The sequence below is a fragment of the Vicugna pacos genome, chromosome 2 (assembly GCF_048564905.1).
Source record: "Vicugna pacos chromosome 2, VicPac4, whole genome shotgun sequence".
In the NCBI taxonomy this organism is placed as follows: domain Eukaryota; kingdom Metazoa; phylum Chordata; class Mammalia; order Artiodactyla; family Camelidae; genus Vicugna; species Vicugna pacos.
This window is the reverse complement of record NC_132988.1, coordinates 115675490-115691638: the sequence shown is the minus strand read 5'-3', so window position 1 is coordinate 115691638 and position 16149 is coordinate 115675490. Positions and strand designations below refer to the sequence as shown.

The window sequence follows — 16149 nt, the reverse complement described above, 5'->3', positions numbered from 1 at the left end:
GGGGCAGAGGGGAGCAGACCCGCCCTGCCGACCTCCCGGCACGGCCATCGATCACTAACGCACACACCACTCTCTGAAAGCCAACACAAGGGGGAAAGGTGGCTAAGGATGACGCCAAGCCATCTGTGTGCCCAGCCCAGGGCCAGTACAAGGCGGGCACCTGATACACACTTGAACTCCAACTTCTGCTTTCAGTCATGAATAAAGACACAGGACAAAGGGAAAAACAACCACTAGAAAACCTTGCACATTAGAGCTCAAGTTCTGCTTAACTGTCTGAGTGGGTGATACTTCCAGTAACTTCCAAGCTGTGCTCACCTCCACCATGCAGAGCCACAGCGATGAGTGAGGCACGAGGGCGCCGCGCCGCGCGGTGCCCCTGGGCAGAGGGAAGACCCGGAGGCCCCTCTGCGGCCAGGTGCGCTCGCTTGCCCTCAGAGGCCTGGGCAGACGCTGCAGCTCGACATGCAGGTCCGGGTGAATGAGGCCCTGACGCTTGCTGCTCTGAGCAATCATCCCATCAGACACGCGCTATCCCGTGGACCGTGGACACAGCCCTCAGAGGTGCTCACTATGGGAGCAGTGTCCCCGGTCATAGGAGCAGCCGACATGCTCACCCGACAGAGGAGGAAGCAGACGCCTAAGAGGCAGAGAAGTCCGCCCGAGGCCATAGCGGCCCAGGTGCACACGGGCAGGTGAGTGGGAGACGCTCAGCGGGGCCGTCATCACACCTCCAGGTGCCGCCACAGGGGTGTGCTGGGCAGGAAGAAACCCCCATAGGAGAGGCAGAAATAGGCAAGGTCCCTCCTGCCCCCTTCTTTTCAGGCCACTCTTAGGGCCTCAAAGGGCAACCTAAACTCCTGGGCACAGCCGGTCTCCTGTGACCCTGGGGTCACTTCCCAGGGGGGACGGGGCCTATTCTGCCCACAGTTCCTACAGCCTCTCAGCCCATTTCTAGTTCAGGCAAACTAGGACTAATGCCAGATCAGGGGCCTGGGCAGGAACCGGGATGGTACAGCTGAAATTGGGCATGACTAAGCCTTGTCTACACTCTCGCTCTGCCAACACGAGAAGCTGGTTTGAACCAACAAACTGATGAACAAGAAAGAAAAGCACCGAGACCCCCCTACTCAGGCCAGCAGGGGGACGGCGGCCAGTCCCGTCTGCATCTGAGACACTGCTGCCCTCCTGCCTGGTCCGAGCCGCCTTACAGCTGCTCTGGCAGGTACTGAAATTTGGAACACGACTAACTCCTTTTTTGAGGCAGCAACTTGAACTCGACTCCTCTGTGCTGCTCACTTGCTTACCCCTCCCTCTACAGCCCTAAATGTGGCCCAGAGGATGGTGGCAGAAGCTGGAACTGGGTGGATGGGGACCCTGCACATTACAGCCTTGCTCTGGGGTGGTGAGGGCCGTGCAGATGCATAAGGAAAAGGCCAATCTCATCTTACAAGGTGCTACAGGTGGGTGTGGGGGGCCCTCCTGTCCTTCCTACTCCAGGCCAACTGAGCCTGTTGGAATCTTTCAAAGATGTTCGGCAACGCCTCACAGCTGCTCAGACATCCACCAGCATCTCTCCGTCTTCCCCACAACTCTGCGGTCCAGTGGGGGAGGGCCATCCCCACCCTGTTTCCCTGGGGGCCCAGAGGCACAACCAGCCTGAGGGCTGCACAGCCAGCCAGCTACAGCGCTGGCCTGTCACCCAGCGTCCCCCATTCTCAGTCCACAGCCCCTGATCTCTGCTGGGTCCCTACCCTGGAAGACTTCAGGATGAGCTGTGTGCCCATCCTCGAGACAGGTGCCAGCCAGGCCAGCGTCTCTACGTGACACACTTGGGCCGGGGCCGCAGGGTAGGGGCAGTGTTCTCAGGTTAGAAAGAAAAATGGAAAGAAAAGGAACCTTCTAGCCAAGTCCCCGAGTCAGCCCCCAGAGAAGACTGGCAGGGTGGTAGAGCACAGGTCCGGGCCAACTCCGGACTTGAGTCCTGGCTCCAGTCACCTGCCACTGAGGCGCTCTGTGCTGGGTTTAATCCATACCAGCGAAGAGGAAATGATCCCTCCTTGCTCTCAGGGCAGGAAATGGAGCCCCGCCCACCCAGAGCCCAGATAACAGCCAAGAGGAACCAAACAGACCTGGGGTGAGGTGGGGAGGGGAAGGGGCACAGGGAGAGGGAGATGGGGAGAGGGACTAGGACAGTCTCTTGCTGCCACAGAAATCGCTGTCTCCCTCCTCCCTCCCCTGGGCCCAGCGCAGGATGCCCAGACTTGACTCAGCATTACTCACAGTACCTCATCCTGCTTAGGAAAAGGCTGACCTTGAACCACGCCTCCCACAGAGTGCCACCACCCACCCAGAGCAGCAGCCCTAGGAGCCCGCCTCCGGGAGGGAGGTGCAGGGCACTAGGGAGGGGCTCCGGGCTGCACCGCCCACCGGCCCTGCTGGGTGGCCCCTGGAGGAAATCAAACCTGTTTCATCACCAGTAGAGAACCTGGGGAGCTCCTCTGCACCTGAGCCGAGGAGATCTGTCTGGAAGAGCTGCCCACAGCCGAGTCCTGCTCTCTGGGGAACCGCTGAGGACTGCCACTGCCTTTCCGGCCACACCTTGCCCACTGCTTATGATTCACTGTGTTGTCATCAAAGTTAACAAGGCTTCTCACTCAGTGAGCCACTAACGTTCCTGGGACAAGGCCCCAGACCTCGGCAAATCCCAGCTCAGCCACCTCCAGGGCACACAGTCGGCCGTAAAGCACCACATGCTCTCCACACAGCCACCGGTACTGGCTGCCTCTCTGGTGTTTTCACAAGAGAATCGGGAGGGGGAGGTTCGGAACCACAGCCACCCTGGGACTCGAGTGCCGGCTGTCCCCTTCCAGGTACCCTCCCTTCCACACGCTAGCCTCAGACCACGGGGCAGGAAACCAGCATCGTGGGCTACCGTGGACCTGCAGGTGCTATGTATAGCTCAAATTCATGGTTACATTGCTCTCCTGCCCATATCCCCACACCCATCATGCAGATGGGAAAAGTGAGGCGTAGAGAGGTTCAGAACCTTGTCCCAGTCAGGAAGCATGTGCAGAGCTGGCACTGAGACCCCAAAGCCATTTACACCCAAAGCCTGTGACTCTCCAGGCAAAGTGGCTAACTCTCCTCACTGTGTGTCACTTCACAGGTGTCACCTGCCCTCATCACCTCTCTCAGGGAGGTACCAGAGGGGCAGATACAGATATCCCTGGAAACTCACCTCCTCTGACATTTTGGTGGCTCAGGGGATCTCAAGCTGGTACAATCAGAAGGCAGACTGTTACGTGGCCTGGGCTCCCCTTTCTAACAAGGCACTTCCAGACCAGGACGCTTACCCAGTCACCCGATGTCAGAGATGCGTCACCACCCCTAGCCACCTACCCAGCCATCCCAGGATTGACGGTGTGCAGTTGGGACCTTCTGCCATCAGCATCTAACAGGTCTAGACTCCGCCGGCTTCAGGTAAACCACAAAATCCACCCAAAAACCACCCTATAGAGAGAAGCCCACTTACGCCAATTGTGAACTTGAACTTGAATGGTGGCCCCTCAAAGAACGCGGCACAGTTGTCATCGCTGCCAGTCACCAGGCGGTACGGCCGGCTCTGCTTGATGTCCACGCTGTTGATGACTTTGTTGTGTCCTGTGATCTCGCCCACGGAAGAGCCACTGTCCCACAGGAAGACGGCTCCGAACCTTCACGCAATGAGAAGAGTCACAGGAAAGAAAAAATCAGTCCCAGGAAGGTCACTAAGACGCAGGCAGTGGTGCTGGCAGCGCAGCCCTGCTCACATCCGTGCTCCGTGCACGCTGCCCCAAGTGCGCAGGATTTTCTAACAAACAGGAGCCATCCCAAGTGCTTCTGGGAAGGGACTAGACGTCTGTGTCTTAGGTCCAGACCCAGTGAGCCTCCCACGTGAAGGTGCCTTAAAAGCACCTGCCAGGGAACAGCTCTAGGGCTTTGTCAGTTTCACAACAGTTTTACTGGCAGGGGGGTGGGGTGCACAAGGAAACACACAGTTACCCTTCCCTACTAGAAAGGAGACGCTGCCTTGTTCTCGGCTGGCAGTCAATGAAAATGTATTGTTTTGGTTACTCTTTGTAACTGAATGAAACAGGAATTAGGATCAACAGGAATGACTTGAAAAACTATGGAAGAATTAATTAGTACTGATCAGAACACACATTAGGATCCTCTGAGTAAGTTCCTACCAAGTTCAAGTGCTTGATGGCAGCAGAGGTGCCAGGGAGGGACCCTGACTGCACTTGGAATAAGGAACCCTGGGCCATGGTACTGACCCTGCTGGTCCCTGGACCCAAGTGCAGCAGCCCGCTACGGCCCCTACCCAGGGTCCATGTGCCCCGCTCCTTAGTGAGGTGACTGTAGGGCTGTGCCCAGCTAAGGAACACACCAGCCCCCCCGGGCACCTGCTGGGAGGGACCCCAATATTGCTTAGAAGCCGCATCACTTTCAGCTCCCCCTTTCCTGCTGCCTGGAATGTGGGCATGCCAGCTGGGGTTCTAGGAGGCAAAGGGCCAAGGATATCAGATAAGAGAAGGTGCCTGGGCCAGGGACAAACCCTGGGGCTCTCTGCTGTTACACGTGGTTTTCCGTCACGCGGTGCTGAGGCCAGCCCTAAAGGAGACCCGGTTCCCACAGGATGAACACACACCAGACCAAGCCACACTGATGTCACTGCGCCCTACCCACCAGGGGCGCCCAGGAAACAAAGCAAAGCAAGGGACAGGGTAGTAGGGGCCGGGCCAGAGACTCACTTCTCCCTTCCTTCCCCGACCACTGCGATCCTCTTACTGTCTTCCGTCCAAGCAATGTCCTTGATCTTCCCAGCGAAAGGCTGATACTCATACTTCAAGAGATGCTCCTTCTGCGTGGTATCCCAGATCCTCAGCTTCCCAGATATGTCTGCGGACACAACGGGGCAGTGAGGCCACGTTCACTACTGGGCCAGGGCCGCGTGGGCAAAGACAAATTCACGCAGCACCGCCCAGGGTGTGCAGGCTTGCTGGAGACGGCTGGGGCCACAGCTGGGAGGAGGTGCGTGTTCTCAGGTCACTGTCAATCAGAGCCTGCTGCCTCCGTGAGGACCAGTATGGGGGCCTCTGCATTTTCCCGGTCATCACGGCGATCACAAGCCCTGAGTGTGCCACCTGGACACACGGTGGCAACGCTCAGGGAGCAGTTTGCTTTAGGACTGTATTCCTTTCCTTGTAGGGGGATCAGGCAAATTCCTTACATTCGGGAACTGAAGTTGTCATCTGCAAAGACCTGATGGCACTAGTGATGCTGCCTCTCCTGCGCAGGGGCTGCAGAAACCGGGAGAAACGAGGGGTGCCAATGCGCCTGTGCCTGGGGGGCCTGGGGCATGCTGTGCCCTGCAAGGTGGCCCTCTGCCTCCGCAGGGTCTGCAGGCCCTTTCCCCCTGTCCTCCAGCCCCATGGCCGCACCTCAGGCAACGAGCAGCCCCGTTCGGTAGAGCGAGGCATCACCCCACAACTCGAGGCTGAGCCGAGAATGAGACCCTCTGGTGAGGCTCCACCCAGCACCGTGGGCGTTGCAAGGAGTCGTACTACAGACAACTTGACACCAGGCCTGTTCTCACCGTAGCATTTGCAGCAGATTAGTAATAAATTAACACGCCCTCTCCTCCCTGCTGCCATCCGTCACCCAGCTCCACACACCAGCCCCCACACGTGCTTCCCAAACGCGCATCGACTTCCCCAAACGAGCAGGAAAAGTGGAACATTGTACACTAACTCTCGAGGCTAAAACCTCAGCCCTGCGTGGCTCTGAGGCAAGTCCCCCAGCAGGTAAGCTTGCACTATCTCCAGGACCCCGGCCAGCGGGGCACTGAACACAAACTCTACAGCCAGTCCTGGTGGGAACGGCTTCCATCGCCCGTTCAGGCCCAGCCAACGGGGGGACGCCGGCTGCAGAGGCTGCCCTTGCCCTGCGAGGCTCTGTGGGCCTCAAACAGCACCGACAGCCCCAGCCACAGAGGGGATAATGAACACCAGGGGGCTGCTGTGACGATAAATGAGTCAACACACATAGTCTTAGACGAGCCCCTAGTGCACCGTGGGCTCCTGCAATGACTCAGTCTCAACCAGTCAGTGAACTAAGGCTCTGCAGGAGGCCACTGGAGGCGCACCCCTGTGGGCGAACACGGGCTCAGGGTCTGCCGTGGAACAGATGAGAAGAGACACCAGCAACCTTGTGAACAGGGCTAATGAGGGCGCCCCGGGGGCCCTGGTCTCTCTGGACGAGGTCCAGCCAGACCGCCTGGCATGCTGCCCGAGGCAAGTTCCAAAGCTGACCGCAGCCAGTTAAGCCCTCGGCTGAACAAACAGGCCGGCAGGGAAAGGAGAGGAAGCAGCAGAAGCGGGCGCCGGAAGAGGAGCACCGTGTGTGCAGGAAGGACACGGGTGCTCACGCGTGTGCACACGCTCACACACATGCTGGGCTGTGTGGTCCCCGTGCTCAGGCCAGTCCAGGGCGCTACAGGGAGTCATGGAGAATACAGCGTCTGCAGCACAAGGCCGAGGGTGCCCTGCTCAGACACCCCAGGGCCGCTCTCCCAGCTCCCCCGGCTCAGCAGGCAACCTGCTCCCCTCACCCTGCTGAGCTCAGGCCCCCTCCAGGCCTGGACTCACAGTCAGTTCTCCCACTACCTCCCCCGCTCAGGCCATCAGCCTCTTCTGTTGGGTCCTGCTTGTTCATCTAATTCTTTTCAGAAGCAGCTGGGGCTGGAAAGAGACAGTGGCCCCATCTGACGAGGGCAGCCCTGACCAGGGGCCCCCGGGGGGCAGCAGGCACCTGCTGGCAGACAACAAACGTACACACGTCCACTCGTCCACTCGCTTGTGGGACACAGGACCACGGAGAAAAGCACTGCGGTGCAAGGGGACAGACAGAGTGATGGTGGGGAAGGGGCTCCCTCCACAAGGCCTGCTCCTACCACTGGGGACACGTCTCCCCTCCAGACAACAAGCTGAACTGAGGGGAGTGACTGTGCGTGGGGAGCCTGCCCCCCACTCCTCCTGTAGAGCATCACTGGGGTCGGGGAGCCAGGTGGGCTTTGTGGTGCCCGTGGAGGCCTCGCCTCACATCCGCTCTGCAGTCTGGTCTCTCCTCCCTTGGTCCTCACCACAGGGACCCTCATATTCTTCTCCTCGGGGCATGGGGCGCCTATTCAGGAACTCCCCCCCGCTGTGCAACCGGGGCGTGCTGCTGCCCGAGGGCCACCTGGGAACCACTGCTTGGGTGCCCAGGGGGCTGAGTGTGGCGCATGGCAGCTGCCAGCACCAAATTATCGGAGGAAGATGCCCTAGAAAGGGAAACTGGGCCTGAAATGGCTCTGCCCTGAGAACCATCACACAGGATGGAGGGCCCCCAAGGGCAGAGACTGCTGTCTTGTTCTGGGCTGGGGTCCAACTCCAGGTGCGGGTTCCTCACACAGCCCTTCTGGAAGGTTTGCTCATTCAGCAGAATGTGGACCAGCGAGACTCAGAGGGATCTAGGGAGCCCGCAGAGGGCTGGAACCCCGTCTGGGAGTGAGGGCAGGCTTCCCGAGGTCCTCAGGACCCCTACACCGGGTACGTCCCGTGCCAGGTACCCCACTTAGCCGGAGGGCACAGCACCTTCTCAGCCTCGCTCCTTCTCTACGCGCTACACTATTTTTATTTTTAGCCCGGGGCCCAGATCTCTGCAGGAAATGTTTTGTGTCTTTGCTCGATTCAAAGCACCAGCATGCTAGAAACATAAAGCACATCGCACAAGACCTGTACCAAACTCCCTGAGTTCCTGCTCCACGTCGGTGCCCGTACGAGCGGCCAGGAAAGGTCAGACCGAGCCTCCTCGTGCGTGCACCGCCCTCTGCGGCGGTCTCTGCACCGCCGGGCCCCACTGCTTCCCGTCTGGTTAAACGTCCCTCCCGGGGCCCAGAGGGCAGGCCTGGGCTTGCGGGTGACTCAGCAGCTGGGCTGTGGCCCCAAGCGCCAGGCGGGGACGCTATGCCAACCACATTTCTCCGTAAGACACAGTTTTCAGAGGCACTAGGGCCAAATCACGGGGCTTTAAATGAAGAGGCATTTTGCTGGCAAGCAGGGCTGGCGGAGGTTGGGGGGGAATCACAGGGCTCAAGTAAATCATAGGATATAAATAAATTAGAGCAAGTTTTACAGAAGTTGTCAGAGTAGGTCTAAACACAAAAATCATTAAGTGCCCACTAGGTGCCAGCTCCTGGACGAGCCCTTCACACACAACCCAGGGCGGCCGGCGTCAGCCAGCACGCCTGTCGTCCTGGCGTGTCTGGGCGTTCAGTGACCCGCCACGGTGCCCTGCAGTGCCCACCCATGCAAGGGCTGCCCCAAGGATCTTACGTGCATTACCGCACTGAGTCCTCCCCAACCGACCTGGCAGCTACTAGCAGGCCCAGTTTACAGAAGAGAAAATGAAGGCCCAGGGAGGTGAGTTCTTTTAGGAAGGCTACGCAGCTGGTAAGGGGCAGGCAGCGAGGGCAGTGTAGACAAATGGCCACCAGTGTGTATGATCCCGGCCGTCCCTCACTGGCCACTTAGTTCCTCCAGCAATGCGCTCATTTCTGTCGCCGACAAAGCCCACGTCAGCTCATCCACCTGGCCCTTCCTGGGGCCTGAGCCCAGGCTGGACGCTGAGCGTGAGCGAATGAACGAGTAACGAACGAATGAATGTGGGTCATGGGTTCAGCCACTCTAATGTCTGTGCCTCCCTCTCTCATCTGTGAACAGTAAAAGAGCAACCTCCAAGGATTAGGAGAATAAAGTATCCTGCAACATGAAGACCTTTATGTCTCTCCTCTTACCCGGCCTCCCACGGGGCCACACAAAAGCCCGGCTGCAGGCAGCACAGGCCCAGACCACAAATAGAGCAGGACGCTTGCCTGAGGCCAGCGTTTTGCTCAACACAGGGAAAGGAGCAGCAAATAAAGGTGATGCAAGACAAAGCCACAGGTCAGAAGTACGCGCGCGTGCACACACACACACACACACACACATACATAATGGGCTCAACTACATCATGATACAGCCACCCAGAGGCCTCCGGCCAACCTCATGTGAGCATTTCTGGTGACCTCCCAGTCGGAACCAGCTGGAATACTGCCAACTGCAAAACTCTGGAAAGGGACTTTTTGGTGGCTTATACTTTCCTTGTCCCCAAGTGAAGCTAACCACACTGGTTCCACCCATCAGCCCTGCCCCCCACCCTCCTTGACTCACTTCCCTCTTCCTCCCTCCTCTTCCCCTTCCCCTCCCAGGCCAGGAGCCCAGCTTGGTCCCAGGACTGGGGGTGGGGGCCACACCACATGCACCCAGGAGCCACGCAGGCAGACAGGTACCTCCAGAGGCGATGTAGAATCCGCTGGGCGCGTACTTGGCCACCACCACCTGATGGGCGTGCTCGGTGTAGATGTCAGCGATGGCCGGGTTCTGCAGGGAGGAGACCCCGAATGAACACAAGGGACACAGAAGCAGTCACACTGCTGTCCGTTCTCCTGGATTCACAGATTTGGGCGGGAAAATCACACACACACTGAAGTCAAAACCTCCATAAAGAAAACCCCAGAAGAACACTTACCTGCCGCACTTACCTTCTCTGCATGATAGAATTCTAGGTAACTTTAACACTTTCTCTTTAGTCTATGATTATAAAATCCAAACTGATTTTCTTTCCTTTGTTTTTCTGTACTTGCCAGAGTACAAATAGGTATTTGTGAAACATACAAAGGAAATAAAAGTTTCATTGGAAAAAAAATTTTGACTCTGATTTTCTCCTACTTGTGAGAAGCTGCCCGTTGCTGCCACATTCTCAGCGTCGGCTGTTCTCCAGCCCCCACCACAGCAGGTCTCCCTATTCAGCCCCGGGCTGCCAGGCAGCGTATGACCCGAACCAAAGCCTCTGGCTCGGAGGTGCAGGAACAGGGCTGGGCAGGCAGCCGGGAGCTGCTTCTTGTCAAAATCGTGTTTGGGAAACGATCTTTCAGAGCACAAATCCAAGGCTGGCCGGGCTCTGCAGCAAGAGGGGGGCCAACGTCTGGGACCAGGAGCATCCTTAACACTCAGCAGTGAGGTTTTAACGTGTAATTTACTCAAATTACAAATCAGGGTGTTCCCCCGACCCCCTACACACACAACCAAGTGCGAACCACTTGCTGAGAGCCTCTCCACGTCTCCACAGCCAAGCCTTCTGTTGGGAGGGAAGAACGACCCAGCCATCTAATCCCTGATACCCGCTGGCAGCTCTCTACCCAGCAAGTGCTCTCGCCGGAGGCAGCGGACACAGTAGGTCCCCGCCCGCACTCTACCAGCCACCCTCAGGATCCCCTGCCCCTCTCCTTGAACCCCTGTACTCTTTGCAGCCTCCCAGCCTCAGGATCCCCTATCCCACCAGACTGACCCCAGAGAGGCGTGCCACCCTCCTGCCGCTCCTGCAGGCCCGTGTGTCCGTAATACTGTGCCCTCGCACACCTCCCCCCACCTGCTCACGCTGGCCGATCTGGCCTGGAGCCCTCTGCCTGAAGCCTCCTGTGCTGGCCACTTCTCTCCCCTGTGCTTCCAAAACATTCACCATGTCCCTACTGACCCTTGTGTCCCTCTCCTCCAGCTTTTCTTTGACCTGCTCCCTGTGCCTTTACCTCTTTATCTATCACAGCACTTGGCAAAAAACAGGTGCTCAATAAATGCTATCTTGGAGAAAAAAGGTTTAGAGTCCTTTTACCCCTAGGACTTGACACTCAGCATCACATGATACAGGAGGCACTTAATATATGGGGTTTGTCAATTAATCTGTCTCAGAATAAACATTTGCTCATGAAATTAGAAACACAAGCACCCAGAGATGTTCTGAATGACAAAGCAGCACACGAAAAGGCACTCAACGCCACCAGCCCTCTGGAAAACGCAAATCAGAACTCAATGGGAAACCTACATAGACCCACTAAAGTCAGTAAAACTAAGACACTGCCGTCACTAAACGTTGGTGAGGACGGGGCGAGGGTGGGGTGAGGTCTAGAGTTCTCATACGCTGCTGGTGGGAATGCAAAATGATCCAGCTGGAAAAGTTTGGCTGGTTATTTATAAAGTCAACACTATGCCTAGACAAGAGCCCAGCAACCCCACTGCCCGGTGTTTGTCCAAGAGAAATAAACGCACTTGTCCATAAAAAGACACGTGCAGGAAGGGTCACAACAGCCCCAACGTATTCAAATTCAAACACTCCTTCGTACGCGAATGTTCTCACATACACAACTTCCCTCACAAAGAAGCTGCCAAAAGTGGTCTGTGATCAGGCCACCACCACCAAGGTCCTTGCTCAGCCCGACCGAGGGCTCCACCCTGGGTGCGGGTTTAGGGCAGGGGGATGACCGAAGATGAGTCAGCCGCAGCCCTGGGAGAAGGTTCTGCCCCTTAAAAATCCTTCCCCTAAATGGTCAGGGTGGGTGAAACCCCAGCATGGTCCCCAGCTGGCTTGGCACCGGAATCCTGGTCTGGAGGAGACAGTGCTCTGTCCGGATCCCCAGTACAACTGGGGGCAAGTTTTCCAGGCTGAACACAATGAAAACAACACACTCGAGTCAGCAGCAACCTCCCCTCGCCACTCTGCACACAAGGACGCTGCTACTTGAGCCAGAAATGCCGCCTTCCTGTCCCCAATGTGTCCCGCTGCAGGCCAAGCTCATCCCAGACCAGCCGGGTCCAGACCGCACTGGACTCAGATCCTCACAAGGGGCGATCGCTCTCCTATCCAGAGACTCACCCCTACCTCCGTTCTCGAAGGAGGAGAACAGGATTGGCAGGGAGCAGTTTACTGGGGGAAATGCTTGGGAACAGCATGATGAGACAGAGAGGGAAGGAAGCCAGCTCAGGGAGTAGCAGGGAGCAGAGGGGGCACCTTCAGAACTGCGCTGGGGTGTCTCCCTGAGGGTTGGAGGCAGGGGCACCGCTCCCCTGGGATTTCCTTCCTACACTGCCACTATCAAGGGACAAGAGACTTCAGGCAGAAACCGGGAGGAAGCCCTGGCATCTGAGGCCTGTGGGTGCCTAGTGGGCGTGGGCAGAGGCTGACAGAGCCGGATAAAATCTCCTGTAGTCTTGCCCAAGACCCCAGGCCAGTCCCAGCCCTGCCCATCAGCCTGTGTCCCAGGCCCATTCCTACCTCGTCTTCCCACCCTGGCCAGATTCCATCCAGGTCCTCCTGTCCCTCCTGGGACTGTGACACTATCGTTTTAACTGATCTCTCTGCTGTCCGCCAATCTACCAGTCTCTCTGTCCCAACTCTGATCAGGTCCTTCAGGGGCTGGTTCAGGGCCCTGGAGTGCAGGTACCTGGGCCCAAACGTTCCCACCTCCCACCTGTGCATGGGCGGGGGCCTCCACAGACTAGCAAACTCAGCAATCTGCCCCACGCCTTTTGGCTCTCTGCCCTGCCCCTGAGGAGACTCGCGACCACGCAGAAGGGAGAGTCACTTGAAGAGCCCCACAAGGCTCTTTCACATTCCTTTGTCCTCTCAGGCTCAGGCACAGAGATGGGGTCAGAGGTCACGACAGCACTCTCCAGGGATGGTTAAGGGATGGCCCAGGTCACAGGGTATGGCAGCTTGCCACAGCAGGCCCGGCCCACTGTGAACTCAACGGACACGTCAGGGGTCGGGCAGGGGACTGACCGGTGAAGCTGTGGGGCCCAGCATGGATGGAGGCGTCCATGCTCTCCTGGAGCTGCGGAAGGTCCCCTCCCGCCTCCAGGGAAGGCCCTGGGTTTCCTCCAGCCTCCACCTTCTGGGAGGATTAGGTTTCTAGGGCACCGGCTTTCCAGACACACCCAGTTCCTGAAAGCAGGCACTGGTAGCTGGACCTGAGGCGTGAACACAGTTTGCAGGGCCCTCTGTCCACTGGCGACCAGGGCCCAACTCGAGTGAGTGAGAGTCACCGGCTGCCAAGCCACCCCAGTGTCTGCGCTTCCAGAGCAGGTCTGAGCCCGGAGGCTCCCCCGACCACGGTGCCTCAGGGGACGCTGAGGACCTCGGTCCCTCCACTCCTGCACCTACTCCTGGCTGGCCTGCGGATCCAGCAGTGAACCAACGACTCCACGCAATGGCGACAGACCACCAACGCAGGAACGGTGGGGACCGCCCTGCGCAGCCTTCAAGGCTCCTTTCCACCCAGAGGAATGTGGCCCTAACCTACAGTCCATCTCTCATCACGCCCTTGTCCCTCCTCCATCGAAGTACGATGTTGTGACATTCCTCCCTTTATCTGCCTCAGTCTGGAACACTTTCCCTACCTCTGGGTCACAGATAACCTTCTAATTATCTTTCAACGCTCAGGCAAAGTCTGCCTCCTCCAAAACGCCTTCCCTGATGCTCCCAGATGGGAATGAGCTCTCCCAGCCCACTGCCCTTATTCCTGTCGCTCCTGTATTGCAAGGTATTCTCACACCCACAGAGCCCCTCAGCAAGCAGGCCCCACGGAGGGCAGGGCCCAGGCCGATCCGCCTCTGCAGCCTACGAACATCCCAAAAGACCGGCGCATGTCAGACCCTGAGAGCCACAGCACCCAGACAGCCTAGTGGGCCCTTTAGCTGATTCTCTCTGAAACCTCAAAACGCCCCCTAAAAGAAGGTAACCTCAGGACCCCGTTTTACAGGCAAAGAAATTGGGCAGAGACACGGACTGACGTGCTGAAGGTCCCCAGGCTGGTAAGTGGTGGCGCTGGGACCTGAACTCAGCTGAGAACCTTCACTCCTCTTGCTTTTACTCACCCACAGCGGGTACCACTGTCAGCCTTAACTCAGGGAACAGAGGGCGGCACCAGCCACAGCTACCACCTGGGAACCGTGTGGAAAGGACCGAGTGGTTCAGCGGCAGGGCCAGGCGGCCGCGCCCAGAACGGCTTCCCTTCTGCCCCCAGCTCAGCACTCCCCACCGCCTCCCACCAATGAAGCAAGCCCAGCCCTAAAACAGGGGACCACGAGGGCTCCCCATGGGACACCCACTGGACACAGGATGCTGCCACCTCCCTCCCTGTCTCCCCTTTCTCTGCCTGCCCAGGGCTGCCCAAGGCCTTCTGAGCAGGCACAAGGGGAGACTTTGGGGGCGACTGCCTAGGTTCGGGTCACAGCACCCCCTGGGACTTCAGTGTCCTTGTGCCTAAACAGAGAAGTAGCCACTCAACAGGGCAGTCGTGAGGACCAAGGCAAAACGTGCACCATCAGGTACCAGGCGACCCTCCATGGACACCTGTGAACTAACCCGGGTAATAGTATCATTCTCCCCACCCCCACAGCTGTGGACACTGAACTGGCCAAGTGCTCGGCCACTGCCCGACACAAAATGTGCTCCACAAAAACCAGGTATGATGCTAGGGGCAGAGCCCGGGGCTGGTGCTGGGCGGGAACCGGCTGGTGCTCCGGGAGCAAGCCTGGGACACCTATGCTGAGAGGTGCACATCGAGTCTGTGGCAGAGGGGCCGCGCTTTTCTAGGAAGACCCTGCACAGCAGAGATGAGACCTGTGTTGGAAGCTACAAGCAAGCCGACCGAAGCTGGGGTGCAGGTCCATGCGGGGCATCAGCACCTTGGCCAGGGAGATGTCACCACTGAGACTTCGGAGAAGAGGAAAGGGCCCTTTCAACTTCAGGGTCTCCTCGCCAACTGTGGTGAGGCCCATTAGGGGATGGGGTGGGGATCTGGGTGAGCAGGGTCAACTGCTACAGTGCAACCAGGAACAGGACCACCTCTTCACTGGCCTCATGAGGCCGCAATCTTTTCTTTCACTTCAAAGGTGGCTTTTATATCCCTCCCCTAGGAGGGTAAGAAATGTACCAAAATGACCCCGAGCATCCATAACAGTGCTGAGAGAACACAAGTTAAACTTCTTCCAACCTCCATGCACGTGTTCCCTGTCTAGACTCTCCCCATCTCTGCTGTCTCAATTGCCTTCCTGGAGAACTCTTACTCACCCTCCAAAACCCAATTCAAAAGTGCCCTTTCTCCAGAAGCCTTCCCTGCAGCTCTGTGGCACAGCTGATCCTTCCGTCTTGTTCCTAAAGCACTCAGGACACTCCTAAGTGCTTAGTTGAGTGCATTAGAACCTTACCTACCAGCGTTCTGCAGTTGCTACTACCGACACTTTGGGCTGGATAACGCTTTGCTGGAGGACAGCCCTGAACGTTGTAGGATGTTTGGCAACATCCCTGGCCTCTACCCACTAGATACCAGTAGCACAAAAACATCTGCAGACATTGCCAACTATCTCAGTGGGGTGGGGGAGGGGAGGGACTGCCTCACTAGATCTCATCTCGGGCGCCGTGGCCGTGGGCAGGGCCCGGCAGGATGGGGAATGTGTGTGGGAAACACTGAGAACCAAGGGTGCCAGGTGACGATGTGGGCATCCTTGAGCAGCTTCCTAACTGGTCTCCCTGCCTCACACCTTCCACACCCCCTCTCTACTGACCTGACCTCACTGTGCATCTGCTCAATATTTTCCTGGTGCTGGTGGCCTCGGGGCAGGGCTAGGCTGTTCCAGGGCTGCCTGACCCCCAGCACCAGGGCCCCCCACCCTCTCCTGCCTGCTCATCACTCCCCTCACCCCAGTACTCCAGCCACGAAACTCCACAACCTGTGTGGGACCCTCTGGCTGCCCCTGCTCCGCCTGACTGGTCCCTTCCCAGCCCCCAGCTCCTCAGACCCCCCCACCTCCGCGTGAGAACGCCTCTCGGCCTGTCTCCTCCTCTCAGCATCAGTCCCGGTTGCCCTGCAAGACTGTCTTGGTGAGGACAGGCTTTTGTCAAGATGTCTTTGGAACCTGGCGCAGGCTTCGCTACAAAGCAGATGCTTGATAAATACTTATAACAAGATTAACTTGGGCTCAAACACAGGAGGGGGAGAAGGGAGGTGGGAGAGAAATGACAAGTGCCTGCCTGGAGCCTGCAGACACTCAGGGAGCACCACCACGACAGCTAAAGCACCAGAGGGTCACTGGCCCCAGAACCAGTGAGGCCCGTGCCCACCACTCAGGCCCCACACAGCTTGGGGGGTCTTCTCGGAGCCTCAGCTTCCTCACTTGTTAAAGGTCAGAC

The 16149-nt window shown here is 57.9% G+C and overlaps 1 protein-coding gene across 1 annotated transcript in view; it reads right to left on the bottom strand.

Moving 5' to 3' along the window:
- WDR1 (WD repeat domain 1) overlaps window positions 1-16149 on the bottom strand; it is a 40042-nt gene that overhangs the window by 19148 nt on the left and 4745 nt on the right. The window contains exons 3-5 of the mRNA XM_072946266.1: window positions 9416-9506; window positions 4797-4944; window positions 3536-3716 (exon numbers count right to left, since the gene is read on the bottom strand). Of these exons, the coding sequence (XP_072802367.1) occupies window positions 3536-3716; window positions 4797-4944; window positions 9416-9506 (420 nt within the window). The remainder of the gene's footprint in view (window positions 1-3535; window positions 3717-4796; window positions 4945-9415; window positions 9507-16149) is intronic.